We start from the raw sequence: 20139 nt of genomic DNA, 5'->3' as shown, positions 1-20139 counted from the left end.
GATACAAGTGCCTTTATAAAAATGATAATTTACATTTTTTTATTAATCCTTTACTGGTGTAACGTATAAGTAGATTAAATCAAGATATGTATAAGATATGTATATTTATGTGCAACACCATAAAATACTTGTCTTCCCTTAGGACACTGTATTTAAAGAACAGCTACTAAAAACTGACTTCACAGTGATGCTAAGGAGATGAACAAAAGAAGTGGGAATCCAGTAGTTTTGGGGGAACTTGGAAGGTATTTACCTGGGTGTGGGATTGGAAGAGATAAAAGAAACTAAGACATTGACTTCTCTGTGTAACAGTTGGTGCGTATTGCCAACTCCAGGCCAACTTCAGGCATTCAGAAGTCTAGTGAAGTCTCAAAGCTACTTTTTAAGAACTAATCTGGTCCTTACCATCTCATTTTAAGACTTTTCTTTGATTGCTTTTTAGTAAAAAAGTGTCCTCTTCATTTTCCAAGCTATCAGAACTAAGGATTTGGGGATGGAGGCACACTTCTATGCCCTGTTACCACGAGGGATAAACTGCACATTTTTTTTTAAACGAAATCTGAGGCAGCTGTACCAGACCACGGCTGTACTAAAGTACCTTAAAAACAGACCTCGTAAGCTGCGGGATCGTGTAAGAGCGCAGGCTCTTTCCAGCGGGGATGGGAAGAGCCGCTGAGAGGATCGCGCCTGGCGCTATGGACAACTCAAGGCGCCCTCTCAAGGCACCTGGGACACGGCGGCAAACACCTGCCATCCTGCCATCCCCCGCCCCCCCCCATCCTCCCCATCCCCGCGGGACTAGCGAGCTGCGAGCGGCTGGGTGGGAGGGTTGGTCTTACCCTGGCACAGCCCACAAGAAGGCGGAGCGCTGTGGCCGCCCTGACTAAAGATGGCTCCTGGGCTGTGGAAAGCTTCAGGCCGCTTCCCGACGCGATCAGATGACGTACACTGAGGGAGTCCTGGGATTCCTCGTGTTAGTGTCGGGGGTCTCAGCGCTATATTGGGTCTGAAAGGGCAGTGGTGATGGCAGCAAGGTGGGCAGCCCGCGGCTTAGAGCCGTGGCTGGACGAGTTCACTGTCCCTGCGGAGAAAAGCTGTCTCCTGGAGGCCAGCCGGGGCCGCATCGAGTGCTTGTTCGAGGTACAGTTGGCCGTGCTCGGGGCGCAGGGAGACCGACGCATCTGGGTGCAGCTGGCGGGCTGCTGGAAGGCCGTGCGCGCCGCCAAGGTACGGGGGACTGGTGGGAATGGCGCGGGCCGCAGCCGCGGGGCCTCTGTCACCCGGGCGGGGAGCGGGGCCGTGTTTGCATACGGTCGAGCCCCTCCCAGCAAGGGCACGGCTCGAGCTGCTGTTTACGGGGTCGGGAGGGAGAAATCCGTGCTTCATGGTGAAACAGAGCCCTGCCCTGGCAAACAGGCGTGTCTCGGGTGCCGGGGTGTCTCCGGTGGTGTTGACACAAGCTTGGAGAATAGAGAGAAACAATTCAGCTAAGAAGTGGGAAGTTCAGCGGTGTGGCAAGGCCCCAGAGTCCTGAAATACCTCTGCGAAAGGGGGTTAAACACGTGCGGGAGCAGGCTAAGTTGTGTTTTGAAACGCGGTTAAAATGTATCTCTGTCCTTCCCAAAGTCGAGTAATTACTCTCGGTTGGGTGTTACTGCGTTTCCAGTTGCGTTTCAAACTTAACTTTGTGGCAGTTAGTAGCTTATAACCTGCTTCACGCTCTCGCTATCGGTTTAGCAGAGGTAGTATTTCCTAGTAGGAATGCGTAGGAGTTTCTTGCTTCACCAGTCTGTTTCCTGGAGCTGTTAGCTTTGTTAGATTAACCAAAGACGTTAAAAGGGAGAGCGGTCTAGGCTCTGCGAGTCTCTGACTGACACTAATTGCTGTAAAGTATCTTCACTTTAGAAGTTAGTTTGAGAGTTAGTTTGGTGACTCTCTTGTCCAACAAACTTTTTCGGGGAGGCTCAGCAGTAACGATGAAGTTAATATCACTTATAGTGGACTTGATAACTGTGGCTGTTTGAATTGTGTGATGAGAAGGATGGTGTAAGCACTGGCAAGGCTGGAGATAGCTTTCAAACCCCAAATCTCAATATGTGGACTTTTGTATCAGTTTAAGAACAGATGCATGTTAGTGGGGATCCTTAGCATGTGTTTTGTGACTTAATTCATGGACTGGCTAGTCCACTTTCAAAAACTTGATTTCTCAACTATGTAATGCATAAGACTTTTATAAGGAAAATACTATGAATATTTAGGGTCTTGACTTATTTGATTCTGAAATTTACTCTAACCCAATTTGCTTGCATACTTGGGCTTAAGAGACTCCAGAAACTGTTACAGGTAGCATAAACAGCTATTCATTCTTCTCCAGGCAGCTGCAGTACAACTTTTCTCTCTCACTCTTTTTTTTTTTTTTTTTTTTCTCCAGAAAATTGAAGCCTGAAACAAATATCACAAGAATTGCATTTTCTAACTGCCGATTTTCCTAATAACATACAAAATGTTTCCTACTCCAAATGCTTTAAAGGGTGTGGTAGACGTGACTCCCCTTACATGTAAAGCAGTTTTCAGACCCTACCAGGAGGGGTTATTGAGCAGACAATTGCATATCTTCAACAATTGCACATCTTCATTTTCTCCCTTGAAAAGGTTTGGTGATAGCAATTTGCTGTAATTCATCACTCACAGGCAGTATACTTATTCTTCAGTGCTGCCTGGTGGGGGAAGTTCCCAGATTTAGTATATCTTTTTTCCTAATTATATTGTTATCTTGTTGATCTGCTAAAATGTCATATGATGACTAAAGCACAAAAAGTAATCCTATGGATTTTCTTGCAGAAACAGGTTGTGCTAATATGGCCTTGGAGCAGTTTGCCCAGATAATCAAGATAATGTAACTCAAGAGATGATACAAAGTGGTCTTATGTTGTTCATTACCTTGTATTGGTTTTTAGTTCCATTCAAAGGATAACTTTTAGTTTCCAAGAGTGAAAGCAGAGAATAAAATTTGGTATACTTGGGAGTCTGCAAAACTAGCTTAGAAACTAGTTTCACTGCATAAGAGTTTAAAGCACAGAAAGAGATAGGGGTAAAAATAATGCTACCTGGAAGAAGAAATAGTGCACTGTATTGGCAGAGTTCTCAACTCTGACATATTTAAAAAAAAAGGCAGCACAGTGAATTTTCTGGTGGTAACTTTTAGATGACAGAAATAACAGTGGGATTTTTGTTTGGGTTCTGTTTGTTTGGGTGGGGTTTTTTTGTTTGTTTGTTTGTTTTGTTGTTAATCTATTAAAAACCTGAACTTCTGGGGCACAAACCCATATGGAGCCTGCAGTTTTCTGTCATTTGTCAATATCATCTGCTTTTTTCAAAATGCTGAGTTTCAAAGCCTCAGCTTGCTGTGGAGCTTTTGGGGTGTGATGATTTCCCTCTCTCCTCCCCTTCCCCCGTGTTATATGCCCATTGTAAGCAGGTAGTTTGGCAGTTGTAGTTTTAAAATCCAAATATTTTATTGGATTAGAGAATCTATGACAGTCCAGATAGTGTTTTTGTCATTTGTTTGGAGTAAGATTTTTTCTTCCCTGTAAGATATTTTTTAATGGATCCTACTGTGGGTACTAGTTATGTTGTGCCATGACACAGGATCAATGTCCTTGACTGAGTAATAAGTATAGAATAAGTAACACATAATAACAACTAACAAATGTAGGATGGCTACTGCTCTGATGAGCCTTTGGAAGTTTTCCTTTAGAAAGTGTTATTAGAAGTTGAGTTTTACAGACTAGGTAGAATTCTTTAATGTGAGGCATTTGTTCATGATGCATATGTCTTCTGACCCAAGAATGGGGATGGGAAAGTGAATCTCTTTTGACTTGTCTTTTAAACTGAGTTTCAACTTAAAAATTCTTTTACTACCAGTTTCAAGTAAATTTATAAACACTAGGATATTAAAGTTAGCCTTCTCTATATGTGTAAATTATTTAAAAATAATTTCAGGTATCTTTTTTCTCCATTATCTAGTTTACTGGCAGTATTTACTTTCTCAAGTTTCTTCTGCCAATTTGCCTTTATTTTCTAATGTACTTACCTATTTCTGACATAACCAAAACTAAGTTGATATACCAGCTTGTCACAAATATTCACTCTGCTGTCTTTTCGTCCTTCTAGGAGTATATTAAGGGACTCTGTGAACCTGAACTAGAAGAGAAAGAGTACTACCCAAAGGACATGCACTGCATCTTTGTTGGTGCACAAAGCCTGTTTCTCAACAGTCTTATTCAAGATACCTGTGCTGATATATCAGTGCTGGAAATAGGTTTGCTCAGTATTAAAGGGGGTGCAGAAGCTGTTGTTATGGCTCAGAGTCATATTCAGCAGTTTGTGAACCTTTTTGAGAGTAATGAAAGCTTATTAAGTGACAATGAGTCAGAGATTAAGAAGCAGTTCAGACAATTTGTGGAAGCTCATGCAGATAAATACACAATGGATTTACTGATTTTGCCTAGCTCGCTAAAAAGAGAGCTTCTAGCTCTCACACAAGCTGAATGCTGTGAAGTGCAGAGCAGTATCATAGATCTGACAGGTTCTGAAAGCCCGACAGAGCTTTTACATAACGAAGCCCCCAGAGTAATAGCTACAAACAGAGATGGAAGAGCAGATGTTGAGGAAGAAAGAAACAGTGCTGGAACACCTGTAACTGAACTTACAAAGCAAATGGATGTTGTGTTTTCTGATTCTCCTGGAACAAGTTTTGTTCCCATAAATGTGCCTAAAGAAAGGCAGTCATGTAAAAGAAGATCTTCTTATGATGAGGAAAGGCTTCCTAAAAAACAGTTCTCTTCAGAAAATGATCAAGAAGTAAAATTTTCACACAGTAATCATTCAGATAGTGAAGTAATTATTGATCTGCTTTCAGATAGCTGCAGTGAAAGCAGACCAAATGATTCCAGTCATCACGTTAAAGTAGGTGATGAAATCAGTGAGGAAATGGAATATAGAATTCTTGTGAACTTTTTCAGAACAATGGGATATCGCCAAAATATTGTAGAAAAAGTCATTGGTATCTTAGGTCAATCTGTGGAACCGTTAACATTGTTAGAAGAAATTGAAAAGGAAAATACAAAATCTCAAAAAGAACACAATCAGTCATCTCCAATGTCTAAAACTGGCAACCCCCCTTTAAAAAGTAATGCAAATAACTCACAAAAACTAGTAGACAAAAGCAATAAAAGTCCACTTAAATCCAGTCATACTTCAAGGGAGACGAAAAATGAGTATCACAAAATAAGAAATCCACCAAGCATGCAAGCTGATGCAGAAAATGGAATGCATATGTTGGTAGGTAAACACGTTTCTCCTTCCAGTGAAAATTCAGCTATGTGCTATAAAAAAGAAGACATTTATTGCCAGGGTAAGAACTACAGTTTGAGATCAAGCGATACAGAGACTGATGGTGGTGTAACTTTTGGGACTATACAATCTGGAGCTCGAAAAGGTGGTGATTTTGTAGCCAGAGGGAGTTCAGATGAGCAGTGTACCTCAATTAAGACTAAAACTGCTGTTCAGCAAAGCACTGCAGGGCCCTCAACTGTACAGAATAGTCATCCTGGTTCTGAGGACCGATTAGGACACTGTACCTCTTCTCAAGGGATATCTCCTAACCAACGCCGTTCCCAAACCTCAAACTCAGAAAATCCTGTCTCAGACCAGGTATTGTCTTCACAAATGCAGCCTTCAAATCCTGATAGAGAGACAGTGGGACAACAAAGACATCATCCTGATCCTTCTGTTACTGGAGTTCAGAGATTTTTGGATTCTCTGAAAAAGCCATACAGACTGGAATTGAAAAATGAACCTGGGAAACCATATTTAAAACATATCATTATTGATGGAAGCAATGTTGCAATCACGTAAGTATTGTTCCCTTCAGTTATCTCTATTAAAATTTCAATGAGCTTTCAAATGAAATGGAAACTAAGGTTGCTGTGGCATGTGTAAACCTTTTACTAGCTACCTTTTTGGTGACCAGAAGCCCATGTTCACAGCAAGGTTTTCAGCTACTGGTAATGGCTGCAATGGTAAGTTACACTAAGGCTTGATAACGAAAAATTACATGAGTGTGCTGTAGTCATTTTAATTTCCAGCACATAGCAATTTTGATAGCTTTTAGTCTCTTTTGTGATAGTGTCTGTTTTTATAACTGGTTTATTTGGAGTTATTATTCCTTGTTGAGATACTGTGCATAGACGGAAATTCGGAGTTCTTTTAGCTGGTGCACTTCAGTGCACAAAACCAGCTAGACCAGTGTCGTTGTAGGGTATTCTAATATGAAACAATTCTTGTAGAATTTACTTCTGGCTTAAAAAAGAATACATAGTCTGGAGATGAACAAATACAATAACTGGTTAAAATAGATCCTTGATTTTGACTTAAAAATTGGTTGGTAATTGCAATACTCTGGAAAATATTTTCTGTAAAGCCTTTTAGGCTTAGCTTTCCTCCTCTAATAAAAAATTGCAAATTTATAAAAAAACAAGCAGCTTAGATTTATTAAACCCAAATACTAAAGTAATCTGAAAAAAAAAAAAGGAATGGACAAAGAAAATTAAAACTAGATACACTTTGGAGGTAGGCAAGATCCTATTTGATAACAAGTTTGCAAGTGAAAAGTAAATTAATTCTACAGCCTTGCTTACTAGGCAATGGTCAAATTTGAAGCCTGATTTGTGCCACTTCATAGCAACCTGGTCTGAACTATTAGTGCTTCAGCTCCATGGAGCACTTCAGTCGGAATTTAATTTTGGTGAGCTCTGCTCTGTTGCAAGCAATTTTGTGCATCAAACTTAATTTGCTTTGCATGCATCTAACCAAGAAGTTGAGTTACCATCAGTGTTAAGTGTTCTGTTTTTTTTACTTCTGCTCTTAGCATCTTGTAATTTTGAAGTGGAGGTTCTTATAGTAGTAATATATTTTTCCTTTAACAACATTACACATTAGTGCTTGGGTCCTGTTACTTTTTACAAATGTAGGCATGCAACAAACATATTCCATCCCCCTCAATAAAACTTGCAGAATAGGGAATCCTGTGTATGTGTGCACACACCTCATCTCCTATTAATCAAGATACCTGAAATAACGTATGCAAAAGAGAGCAGACAATTACAGAGCTGTTGGATAATTGTAACAGATTGGCTGACAAAGCACCATGCAAACCAACTCTGTAAAGTGGGTACAGTTAATGCTGAAAAGATCATTTACTTTGAAAAGATGATGCAAGGATTTTCCATTATTGTAAATGCCTTCTAATTCCTTTTTCTCTTTTCATGTTTCTACTGCAGACAACTTTGGAAAGTGTTGCAAGTTACAATTTTCTCTTTTTTCAAAGTTATGACTAACTAGAATGTGAAATACGAACTCACTCCTCTAAACAAGATAACAAGGTTTTATTGGGGGACAAAGTCAGTAAAGCAAAAGCAACAGCTCTGGGCGCATGACCGTAGCCACAGGTGCAAGTGATTAGCATTTGTTACAGGTTTATATACTTTCACTATTACATTAGTTACATGCATATTCATAATTCCCACATATAGGTGGGGGATATTATAACTACCTCCAACAATTTATTATCATAAGTCTCCTCCTCTTGATATCTGCACAGTGCTCTGCAGTGATTGTGGGCAGGGGTCTTGAGGATGAAGTAAACAGTCATCCTCTTGTGAGTAGGGGTCTTCAAGATGAAGTAAGCAGTCTTCCTCACAGTGTACTCTTCACCTTTGGCACAATAGGACGCCCCAGTAATCACACAGCCAGCAGTATCTCTAATTATTCTGCTAACTAGCAAAGATTTAAAACAGTGTGACCTTCCTGCAAAATTTATTGCAGGATGGGCAGACAAGGAGTATCCCAAGCTAGCAGATGTTTGGGAGGCTCTGTCTCTAAACTAACTGATAAGTAGAAGGATGGTGTGAAATAACTCCTTCATGTTTAGTGGGGCCACTAAATCCTGTTATCTCACCACAGACTTACAACACAAACGTTGCTCTTTAAAACTTCTTTAGAAGACTAGTGTGAAACGATTAACTCATGTTTAGTGGGGCCACTACATTCCACAGACTTACAACATAAACATTGTTCTCTTTCTGCAACCTAAGTTGTAGAGTAAGTAATTTATGTTTTCCAGGCACTAACTTTCCTTATATCAAGCTACCCCCCCTTCTTTCTTTTACCTTTGCAAATCCTTTTGCTATGTGGCTCTGTTTTGATCAAGAGATCTGAACCTTTTTAACTTGTTGTCTAGTCTTGTGTCTTTAGTGAGTTTTGTTTCTGTTACTGTAAACACGTACAGTTATATCCACATAACCACACCTATGATTTGCAAAAGCCAATACATTTATGTGTTTATTACAGGGGATATCAAAAATCAGTTAATTTGAAAAATTTGTGCATTACTTGGTTCATGAAGTTTAACCATGCCAAGTGCAAGGTCCTACACCTGGGTCGGAGCCATCCCAGACACAGCTGCAGGCTGGGCAGAGAAGAGATTCAGAGCAGCCCTGCAGAGAAGGACTTGGGGGTGCTGGTTGATGAGAAAATGAGCATGAGCCGGCAGTGCGCGCTTGCAGCCCAGAAAGCCAACTGTATCCTGGGCTGCATCAAAAGGAGAGTGACCAGCAGGTCGAAGGAGGTGACCTTGCCCCTCTACTCTGCTCTCGTGAGACCTCACTTGGAGTATTGCATGCAGTTCTGGTGTCCTCAACATAAAAAGGACATGGATCTGTTGGAACAAGTCCAGAGGAGGGCCACAAGAATGATCAGGGGACTGGAGCACCTCCCATATGAAGATCAGCTGGAGAAGAGAAGGCTGTGTGGAGACCTCATAGCAGCCTTCCAGTATCTGAAGGGGACCTATAGGGATGCTGAGGATGGACTCTTCATTAGGGACTGTAGTGGTAGGACAAGGGGTAATGGGTTAAAACTTAAACAGGGGAAGTTTAGATTGGATATAAGGAAGAAATTCTTTCCTGTTAGGGTAGTGAGGCACTGGAATAGGTTGTCCAGGGAGGTTGTGAATGCTTCATCCCTGGCAGTGTTCAAGGTTAGGTTGGACGAGGCCTTGGGTAATATGGCTTAGAGGGAGGTGTCCCTGCCCATGGCAGGGGGGTTGGAACTTGATGATCTTAAGCTCCTTTCCAACCCTAAATATTCTATGATTCTATTCTATGATTCTATTCTAACATTTGTCTCATCAAAACTGCCCTTGAATTGATTGTTGTTCTTTAGTCAGGAAAAGATGTGGATTTGTTCTTTTTATGCTAAGTAATTTTGGCAAGCACTCAGGTCAAAAGGTCTCTTCAGTGTTTGCTATGGGTCTTTTCTGTAGTTTTGGAATATGAGAGTGAGCAATGACAAGTACCATATTTCTTCTTAATGAGGAAGTGGTAATTTTTAAACAGACTGTCTGCTCCGCTTGTCAATACTAATTAGTAAACTTACTATGAGAACTTGCTATATAAGAGTTCCGTGGCTGAACATGCCTAAACCTGTATTGGTGTTCATTTTGAAACCATGCTGCCAGGTACAAAATAGAGTACTTTAAGCAAAATAGTAATTCTGAGAGGTCACCTGTATCCCCGGACAAAGTGAGAAAAATTAGACTAAGTGTTTCTTAAACGCTTAACTATTTTAAAATATGGATTTTAATCTTGGAGTTTGGAAGTCCTGAAAAGCTTTGTATTGGCTGTATTCACTTGCTATTTAGCTGGAACTAACTCTTGAATAGGATAATTCCTACTACCAGTGATCCCATGATTTCTGTCAGATGCTCTTTTGCTGAGCCAAACCTATATGACTGCTTAAGATACATGTATCATATGTCATCTACTTTATGCTGTTAGATGAAAGATGCTTCCTAAAGAACAGGCTCAAATCTTGTTTAGGAGAACAAAATAAACTTCTCCATAGTGGGATGTGAGGGGGAAGGTATAGTGTTATGTACTAAAACAAAATAGTGTTGAAGCCAGATCTAGAATGAATTTAATGTTTCAGACAGTTGGCAGCTGGTACAGTTTCCCAGAAGTAACTATGTAAACACAGACCTACACATACATGTACACACAGTTGTGTTAATGGGGAGGAAAAACATAGAATCATATAATAGTTAGGGTTGGACCTTAAAATCATCTAGTGCCAACCCCCCTGCCATGGGCAGGGACACCTCACCCTAAACCATGCTGCCCAAGGCTTTGTCCAACCTGGCCATGAACACTGCCAGGGGTGGAGTATTCACATCCTCCCTGGGCAACCCATTCCAGTACCTCACCACCCTTACAGTAAAGAATTTCTTCATTATATCCAGTCTAAACTTCCCTTGTTTAAGTTTTAACCCATTACCCCTTGTCCTATCACTACAGTCCCTAATGAATAGTCCATCCTTAGGATCCTTATAGCCCTTCTTCATGTACTGGAAAGCTGCTATGAAGTTTCCACACAGCCTTCTCTTCTCCAGGCTGAACAGCCCCAATTTTCTCAGTCTATCTTCATATAGGAGGTGCTCCAGTCCCCCGCCCCAACCATCCTTATGGTCTCCGCTGGACTTGTTCCAACAGTTCCAGGCCCTTTTTATGTTGAGGACACCAGAACTGCACACAATACTCCAAGTGAGGTCTCACGACAGCAGAGCAGAGGGGCAGGGTCACGTCCTTCAACCTGCTGGTCACACTCCTTTTGATGCAGCCCAGGATACAGTTAGCTTTCTGGGCTGCAAGTGCACACTGCTGGCTCATGTTCATATTATCATTGACCAACACCACCAAGTCCTTCTCCACAGGGCTGCTGTGAATGGATGTATGATTCTAGTTCCACTACCAGCTAATACCTTGATTTTTCCTAGATGATTTTTTTAAAGATAAACCAACTTCTGCTTAGTCAAATAATGTTGTGACTGTGAAACTGAGACTGAGCTATGGAGTTGTGAAGTGACGTTTCTGTTCTCTTCTTTTGCTGAAAATCTCTTTCCATGTATAAGATTCTTTATCTATAGCATCAATCTACCTTTTTTTTTTTTTTTTCTGGCAAGACCACATGCTTAACTGGCAGCTTCACTTGGCAAGGTTTAGTTCCTTTTCCTTTGTGTTTATGGTAGTAAAACTGGTAAATTTTGTATCCCTTCTCTTTCTTTCACCCCCAGTCATGGTCTAAGGAAATTCTTCTCCTGTCGAGGAATTGCAATAGCTGTTGACTACTTTTGGAAACGTGGCCACAGAAATATTACTGTGTTTGTTCCACAGTGGAGAACAAGACGTGATCCTAACATTACAGGTGAGGGACATAGTTTCCTAATGTTTTCTTTATTAAATTACTTTCCTGGGTTCTGCGGTAGCAGTCATTTTTCTCCTTCTTAGTAGCTGGTGCACTGCTATGTTTTTGACTTTCAGCCTGGGAAGAACACTGATAGCACTGATGTTTTTAGTTGTTGCTCAGTAATGTTTAGTCTGACCAAGGATTTTCTGAGTCTCATGCTTAGCCAGGGAGGAGAGGAAGCCAGGAGGAAGCAGAGACAGGACACCTTACCCAAACTAACCAAAGGGGTATTCCATACCACAGCATGTCAGTCTGGCTGCTCAGCATCAGTAATTGGGTTTCTATATACAGTATGAGACATTCAATGAAATGCTGTTTAGGATAATCATATGCAATCAGTGGAGGCCTTTTTGTTTGTTTGGGGGTTTGTTTGCTCTTTAATTTCTAGTTTCAGCCTCTTCCTCCCAAATTTACTGCCCCTCTGCTCTGGTGAGACCTCACCTGGAGTATTTTGTGCAGTTCTGGTGTCCTCAACATAAAAAGGACATGGAACTGTTGGAACAAATCCAGAGGAGGGCCACAAGGATGATCAAGGGGCTGGAGCATCTCCTGTATGAAGACAGGCTGAGAAAGTTGGGGCTGTTCATCCTGGAGAAGAGAAGGCTGTGTGGAGACCTCATAGCAGCCTTCCAGTATCTGAAGGGGGCGTATAGGGGTGCTGGGGAGGGACTCTTCATTAGGGACTGTAGTGACAGGACAAGGGATAAGGGGTTCAAACTTAAACAAGGGAAGTTTAGGTTGGATATAAGGAAGAAATTATTTACTGTGAGGGTGGTGAGGCACTGGAATGGGTTGCTCAGGGAAGTTGTGAATGCTCTATCCCTCGCAGTGTTCAAGGCTGGGTTGGACGAAGCCTTGGGTAATATGGTTTAGTGTGAGGTGTCCCTGCCCATGGCAGGGGGGTTGGCACTAGATGATCTTAAGGTCCTTTCCAACCCTAACTATTCTATGATTTGATGATTCTATGAATTTCCATAATATTAGCAATGTTCAGTTATGAATGTCATTTCTACTAACAGATGCAAAAATAACCTGTCTTCTCTGCTAACTATACCTCACACAAATTGTTGAATAAATAGCCTCAAAGAATACTTTTGTTTTTAAGAACAGTTTTTTCATGTTTTAACAGAGCAGGATTTCTTAACAGAGCTCCAGGATGTTGGAATATTATCTTTAACCCCTGCAAGGGTGGTTTTAGGAGCAAGAATTGCTGCTCATGATGACAGGTATGGAATATATGCCATCTTTTTAAATGTCTGTCTAACGGGTATAAAAACTTCATACTTCATGAGTGATTGTATTAGCTTAATTCTTCAATCTCTCTAGACAGAGAGCTATGCTTCCAACTTGAGACTAACTTCTACATTTATGTTATTTTACTGTCCAAAGAAACATCTGTGTATTTAAAAATAAATATTTGTGCACAGAAAAAAAATATATGTGCACACAGGGATAAATAATGTACACAGAAATTAGTGGAAAATGGCACATTTTCCTGGCAATTTTAACCATTAAAAAAAAACAAAAACAAAACAAAAAAAAAAAAAAAACAAAAAAAAAAAAAGATCCATTTCAAATGTCACCATTTGCACTGAGTAAGAAATCAAGTCTTATAGTAATGTTTTCCTGCATTCCTTATCAGTCTGTTGGAATTGACTTTTATGTTTGGGGAACACTAGCATAAGTGAGCTACTAATAAGGTGCAGTTTTGTTCCATTTTCTTTGTTGATGCCATCATGGCATACAGATATCGGTGTGCACTTGAGCACTGTGTTTGTAATAATGTGTAGGCTACTAAATTTCCAAGCTAATTCGAGCACCTAAGTTCAGCTTCAATTCAGGGGCTTGTTATTGGGCATTGGAGGGGTTTCCATGTGCTCATACTGCTACTGCCAGATTTTCCCAGTCTTGAGGTATGGCTGAAAGCACATGCTACTTAAGTTTATCCCTACAAATAATCACTTATACTTTTTTTTTTTTCTGGCTATAAAATTGTCATGTTTTTGTATCATGGGCATGCCTAGTTTTGTTAGATTGTGCAGTAATGCATCTGATTGCAAAATTTAATATGCAAAAGATGAGTGCACTCTATATATCATCCTTGTTAAAATATGGTAACTGTGATCTCTTAAATAATAATGTTCTAGCAAAAAAAAAGAAAAAAAGTACAAGGCAGCCAAACTGGAGTTGTTTACACACTCGTGCTTTATATACACCCAGCATTTCATATAAAAATGCTATTTAGGTGCAGTAGAAATGAGTGTTGTGCTAACATATTTGCACAAAAGTGTACACTTCTCTTTGAAGGATAGTATCTCTTTTCTAAAATAGTTTCAATGGCAGAAAGCTTGTTTTCAGATAGGTAAAAAAAAAATCTCAATAAATCTGTAGTTTCCTTTTGTCATAATTTAACAAGAAAATAGTAACCACACTCTTCATTAACAAGTGTTGACAGAGCAAACAATGACATGCAGAAAATGGATATCAATGTTGACCAAAATAGTACATGGAAACAAGTTTATGTTGGAATGTGTAATAAATACTGTACTCTTTTGTAAAGCAAACCATTTACCTCTACAAATATTTAGAATCTGATGGATTTGAGGGAGTTTTTCTTGTGGCTGGTTTTTGGGGGTTTGGTGGGGGTATTTTTCTTTTTTAGTGAGGAAAAAAAAAAAAAAAGCCTCCCATGAAGGCTGTGCTGCACTAAATAAATGCATGCCACCGAAAATGCTTATAGTTATATGATGGGTCAAAGCAGTATCATTTTCTGGTAATCAAAGTGCTTGTTTTCATACAAGACAATTACTCTTGGATGATAAAATACTTAGTTTTCAAAATCTGTAGCCAATTTTCAGCAAAGCAGATTTTCTTAACTGTCTTTGAAATAAATCTTACAGGTTTTTATTACACCTTGCTGATAAAACTGGAGGTGTTATTGTGACTAATGATAACTTCAGAGAATTTGTGACAGAATCAATTGCCTGGAGAGAAATTATTCAAAGAAGGTAATTACTCCATTTCTATGAAAGTGTAAAAAGATATCTGTCCTTACAGTTGTGGGCACTCTACCTTCATGTAGGATTTTTATTTCAATTAGTCTGTCATGAAATTCTGGTACAGCCCAAAAAAGTACTGTCTGTGCTTCACCGCTTTGATTCATGGCCTTATAATCATGCGTTGAGTTGTCTAGTGTCCCTGTTATATATTCTCTAATGTGCGTCTATTAATTGCTCACATAAATAGGAGCTTGGTTTAGAAGCTAAGATAGGTCAATTCTGAAGTTCAGTGTTAAATCCTGTTAGAGTACATGCTTTGCAGTCTATTTTCACAGGCTTTCTTGTTTTAAATATCATCTCTTGAAGGAGACATGATATCTGATGCTCAGGTACAGCACCACTTTTAAGGTCTTAGAATCAATCACTCATTACTGTAGTACAACAAATTGGCATAGCTAAAGAAAATAATGAACACTTGCAATATTCCTATAGCCATTTCTCTTCAATTGTTGAGTGTTCTTTGGGTTTAGACGAATTCAATTAGCTATCAAATTATCCCTGCTTGAGCTTGTGGATTCTCAGTCAATTAGTTTCTCCTGTTCAAGTGGTTTCTTTTTGTTCACTTGGTTGTTTTTCTTTTTCCTCCCCCAGTTAAATAAGGTCATTTTATTATTATTAAGGTATGACCTTCTGTTGCCCACTAATCCCTCAGTCTCTATGACATTTTCTGAGGATACATCTGCTGCAGTGAGTGGGATGTGTATAGGTCAAATGAAATAAATAAAACCTGCCTTGGGTTCTCACAGTATAGCTGGGAGAATGTGGAATTCATGTTGACTAATCATGTAGATATCTGCACAATTTATCGAATGAGTTCTGCCCAAGTCAGGCTTTGTTCTACAGAACTTTAGCAATAATTGTTAGCATGTCATTCTGGGTCAGTGATTTTTTTATTATTTTTTTTCAAGAGTTTGTGTTAGTATCTCCTATTAGTTTTACTTCTGGAAAAATTCCACTATACCAAACTTTCTCCTTGCAAACAAACTTTAGTTGAACTGGTTTTTTTCAATGCAGAGTTGCCAAGATAATTCCAGAAAAAGAGCTTCCTTGTGTCTTATCTGTAAACAGCTAATGCTGTGTTTGCTAGTTGTGTGGCTTTCGAATAACATATGCTTTTTAGCTACGTGGTTGAAGGCCCTTACAAGTAAAGGGAGTTTGAGCAACCAGAAAAGTTTCTCTAATTGCCAAAAAAATTCCATTCTGGTTTTGTCATAAAAAGTTGCAGTCATTCAACACTTGCTGTCAAGGAAAAAAAAATAAAAAAAGCAAAGCTTAGTTTTCTGCAGCGCCATGGGAACAGATCACAAAAGCTCCCAAACTCCAATTAAATTGACAGTAAATATTGGTTGTATCTAAAATGGATTACTAGTTAAGCTTCAGTGACTCCTGATATGGTGTAGTGTATTTGCTATAAGGCAACTTATCCTATGCTACAAAGGTGAAGGTAATAAAGATGTAATACATTGTTATTAAATAATATTGAAAGAAATCTTTTGCAGGCTGCTCCAGTACACTTTTGCTGGTGACATATTTATGGTTCCTGATGATCCTTTGGGAAGAAATGGACCTAGATTAGATGACTTCCTTCAAAATGAAGACTTTTTCAGGTATAAGCACTACTTTCACTTTTCTTTGATACAGTTATGATTTCACATTTGGAATAAACTGTGTTCCTGATTCACTCGAACACCTCTTCATATCTGTATTAGTTAATATATAGTGAAATTAGGCAAGAATACTGTAGGTTGTAGTAGCTTTAACAAAACCATGAGTTTTCTGTTTCTTAAGCCTGTTCAGAAACTGCTGGTGACATTTGCATCTAATCAAGATCTCTCTCAGAGCTAAGGTAAGTAAAACAATAACTTCATCTGAGATTCAATTGTGATGGCTTTCATTCAAAGGTGGCCCAAACTATGTTAACATTGCACAAAGCTGCAAGTGGTTTGGGTATGGTGGTAGCCTTGTATCCTGTTACTTATGGTGATGTTATTTAAAACACCTTGGTTTATCACTTATTCATAGTGGGACAATAGGTGGTACAACAGAAACTCTACACTCAGTCATGGGAGAGGCATTTTTCTTCTCACTTGAGATGTGAAATTGTGCTGTTAATAAAACAATTTTTGAGGGGCATTATTAAATGCTATCTTTATTAATATTTTTAAATATTAATAAATATATAGTTCCTGTAAGATTATTATACTTTTTAAATATTCATATATTTCAAGTATGAATTCACTTTACATTAGCCATCAAGGTGTGGGAATGGGTTTGATCTTTTGTGTGAGAAAATGAGCTGCTTTTTGCTTTTCTTTCACCACTTTAAGAATATAAACGCTAATGGTAGTGAGGAGCATTCAGAGATCTTTTAGAAACAACTGAGGTAATTAAAAATCAGTAATAAAAAAGACAAGTTATACTTAACTAATTGTTTGTGTGAATCTTTATCTCAGCTATTGGAAACAGCTGAGGAAAATGAGAAGTGTATACCAGAAGGTCCCAGGTTGATCTGAAAATAACTGTATTTAATGTTGACATGAAAAAAGCTAGTGTAGTTTTAGAACTCCAGTAGGAAATGCTAAGAAAGTAATATAACACTTATTGTAAGTACATATGTAAGTACATTATTCATAATTACAAATAATATGTAAATATATTTTGTTGGAATAGAAGGGCTCTAATATAAAGTCCTTAGATGATGTCATTTGGAACATTGTATTTTAGCTGCCTAAAACACAATGCTGTGTCTGAAAAATGTGAAAGCAGTACGATTTGATAGGTGACTTTGCTGACTGTAGAAATGGAAAGAGATTCTTCTGAGAAGACTATAGAAGAGCTTAGGTTCTTATCAGTAAACTTGGAACTGGAAGTAGCCTTTGGTTTTTGAGTGGTGGGGTTTTTCGTTTTTAGGGTTTGGGGTTTTTTTAAGGGGAATGGGTTGTTTGTTTTGGGGTTTTTGTTGTATTTATATTGATGGTTTTGACAGAGGAAAGATGCCAGTGTAAAGAGTTAATTTGGTTCCTCCCTGAGACTTTTCTACTTGAATTAAATAATGCAGAAAGCATAAATGGCACCAGGAGCAAGATGAGAAACTAGAAGGATCTTGAGCAATTAAGAGAGCCTTGCTATATTGAGTAATGGGAGATATCCTAACCTAAATGCTTTTAAGATAGAGGTCTGTAATTTAGATACTGTTTCTCTTGGTGGTAGGAAATTAGACTGTAACATGAGTTCCAGTTTCTTTATTACCTGGTGGCACCTGAAGTAGACTTGGCCCTAAATTCTGTAGTGCTAGCAGAGTAGCAACAGCTTTTCAAAGCCTGACACAAAATCTCAATAATTAAGGAAAAATATTGAGATCTTGACACTGCTGAAAAACCTCATTGCCCCATTCAGGATAGCATTCCAGGGGAAAAAACGCCTTGGTCTAAAAGTGAGCACAGCTCAGTCATGAGTCAAAGTAGATGGCGAATAGTCTTAGGGAGCATCTGGAAGCCTCTTTGCTCTGTCAGTATTTTCACATGTTCTGAGTTGTGTGTGTGTGTGTTCAATGTGTCTTTTTATCATTTTGTTTCAATAACACTGGTGTTGGTTCTTCCATAAAATAAGCTTTGACTGTTGCTGTTTTCTGACAAGTACTTGCAATTTGTTGTAACTAGTCTGAGATAATGTTAATGTTATTTAGTCATGCCAGATTCAAATTGAAAACTGTTATACCTACTGTTTTGTTTCACTTTGAAAAATACTTATCACTTGATTTCAATCCATAACTAGCTGAGCAGCACTGAAGTAGAGGGGTTATACTCATTTTTCTTTTCTATGTTTTTAGAGACAACTAACATCTCCTTAACCAGAATTTTTGTTTTGTTCCATAGAGATTTCCAGTCAGCACCAAGGGTTTTCCAGAGCAGTAGACAATATCCTTCTGAGACACCTTTCTTCACACCAGTCCCCAGACCAACCTGTAGCAGTCAACAACCTAAAAACGGAGTACATGGTGATCGTGCATCAGCACTGCTTCCACTGGAAATGGAGACCTGCTTAGCCATTCCACCACAGAGATCTGACTCAGAAACAGAACGCCTAAGAGAAGCCCTGATAAAAATTTTTCCTGATCATGAGCAAAGACAGAAGATTGATCAAATACTAGCTGATCATCCATTCATGAGAGATCTTAATGCACTATCTGCTATGGTGCTTGACTGAATAGTATACAGGGGTTTATATCACAACTCATTTGACTAACTTTGAATATCGATGTGGAGAAAAATGTTGCTCAGTTAATGTTACTTTGTGAATATTCAAGACCTAATTTTATTTGTATAAACAGAGCTATTTGTGTATGTTCTGTTGCTAATAGATACCAGTTTTTGATAAATTAAGACCTACTGGTATTAAAAATTTGTAGGCATATTTTCTAGAAAAAAAACCCAAACCAAATCTGTTTCACATTAATTGCTTATTAAAGCAGCAGCAGTTCTAAAGGACTGTTGCCACTTTAAATAGTGTGTTAGCATTTTTTAAGAAACCCTTTCCTCAAAAGGGGAAAGTAATGCCAGAGGTTTAAGACACTTACAGCCTTACATGTATTTTCCAGGTGCACACATAACAGATTTTAATGTAAGTCATGCACCTGTCAGATATCGTTGGTGTTTTTATCTAGAGTATAGATATTCTTAGAAAACAAATGCTCTGTAGTACCTCCTTCACTTATGAGCTTGGAAATATTTTCCATAGAAATAAAACAGACCTTCTTATTGCTTTCAGATATGAAGACTTTTAGATAATGTATATGTAAACCTGCTTTCCTTAAGCCTGCATCGTCGGTTTTGGAAATAGGCTATACTCTTAATGGTCTGTAGATGACAGTTTGAAGATGACTGCGTGGGAGCACGGGATGTTCGGTGTATTACTTACGTTCTGTCACAAGGTGGCGTTATGCACCTCTTGGTTTGTAATGATGAGCAGGAAGGCTTCTGCATTCTGAAATGCTTGTCCTTGTATACAGAAAGATTAAATGCAAGACTGATAACAAAAGTGTTACGGATAAAATTGTGTATTACATGAATAACTTGTACTAAACATCCTTCTGATACTGTGGGTAGCTAAGAAGCTTTGTGTATGTGGATAAAATCTTAGGCTCCGTGGAATGAAAACCAAGAAATTCCATTTGCCTTTTGTCCTGGGTTCAGCTGCAGCAGTCTTTTTTTTTTTTTTCTCCTTAGACACCTTTTTATCCAGATTGAGAGATACTATACTTCCTAGGAGAAGGAAGGTTTCAGTTAGAAAGTGTAAATTCACAGCCCTAATCAACAGAAAATACCTGTAATGCTTTAAAAGTTCTGATACGTATATTAGCTTTTAAGTTGGAAATTCTGGTGACTGTCAATACTTTTTCAGAGTACCTTTAGTATCTGTATCAGTCTGCACTGTTACTTGTTTGTCTTTGCTCTGTCTGTTCTAAATCTGAATGCTGCCACAAGCTAGTAACAGAATGTGCTGCTGTTTAAGTTGAAATGGCATGCTGTCTAGTGCAGAGCTAATACACTCCAGTTAACAGTCAGCTCCACCTCTTTAAGTCTGTTCTGGGATCTATCACATATGTAAGGTGGAAAAAAGGGGAACAGAATTTATGAAAGCTGACCAATAGCACCACTTTCAGGATCAGGAGCAAAGTCAAAATTACTGTGTCTCTACATGCTGAAGTCTGTTATAC

At 38.9% G+C, this 20139-nt stretch overlaps 1 protein-coding gene across 1 annotated transcript; it reads left to right on the top strand.

Annotated features, from left to right (window-relative positions):
- The first annotated feature begins 960 nt into the window (after window positions 1-960).
- Window positions 961-19181, top strand: N4BP1 (NEDD4 binding protein 1). The gene is made up of 7 exons (XM_061344053.1): window positions 961-1227; window positions 4174-5915; window positions 11192-11322; window positions 12494-12590; window positions 14265-14372; window positions 15923-16030; window positions 18299-19181. Exons 1-7 carry the CDS (start codon window positions 1024-1026, stop codon window positions 18627-18629), a joined length of 2721 nt encoding a protein of 906 aa, XP_061200037.1. The 5' UTR covers window positions 961-1023; the 3' UTR covers window positions 18630-19181.
- The last annotated feature ends 958 nt before the right edge of the window (window positions 19182-20139 follow it).

The sequence above is a fragment of the Neopsephotus bourkii genome, unplaced genomic scaffold, assembly GCF_033783945.1.
Source record: "Neopsephotus bourkii isolate Nb327-2 ecotype Australia unplaced genomic scaffold, CSIRO-AGI_Nbou_v1 NB_1858, whole genome shotgun sequence".
In the NCBI taxonomy this organism is placed as follows: domain Eukaryota; kingdom Metazoa; phylum Chordata; class Aves; order Psittaciformes; family Psittacidae; genus Neopsephotus; species Neopsephotus bourkii.
Note: the sequence above shows the minus strand (reverse complement) of the source record. Positions and strands in the feature narration are given on the sequence as shown.

Bases quoted from the DNA above. Each gene is read 5' to 3' on its own strand.
- N4BP1 (XM_061344053.1), top strand. From the start codon at position 1,024: ATGGCAGCAAGGTGGGCAGCCCGCGGCTTAGAGCCGTGGCTGGACGAG. The intron at 11,323-12,493 runs GTGAGGGACATA...ATGTTTTAACAG, and splicing joins ACGTGATCCTAACATTACAG to AGCAGGATTTCTTAACAGAG. The intron at 12,591-14,264 runs GTATGGAATATA...TAAATCTTACAG, and splicing joins ATTGCTGCTCATGATGACAG to GTTTTTATTACACCTTGCTG.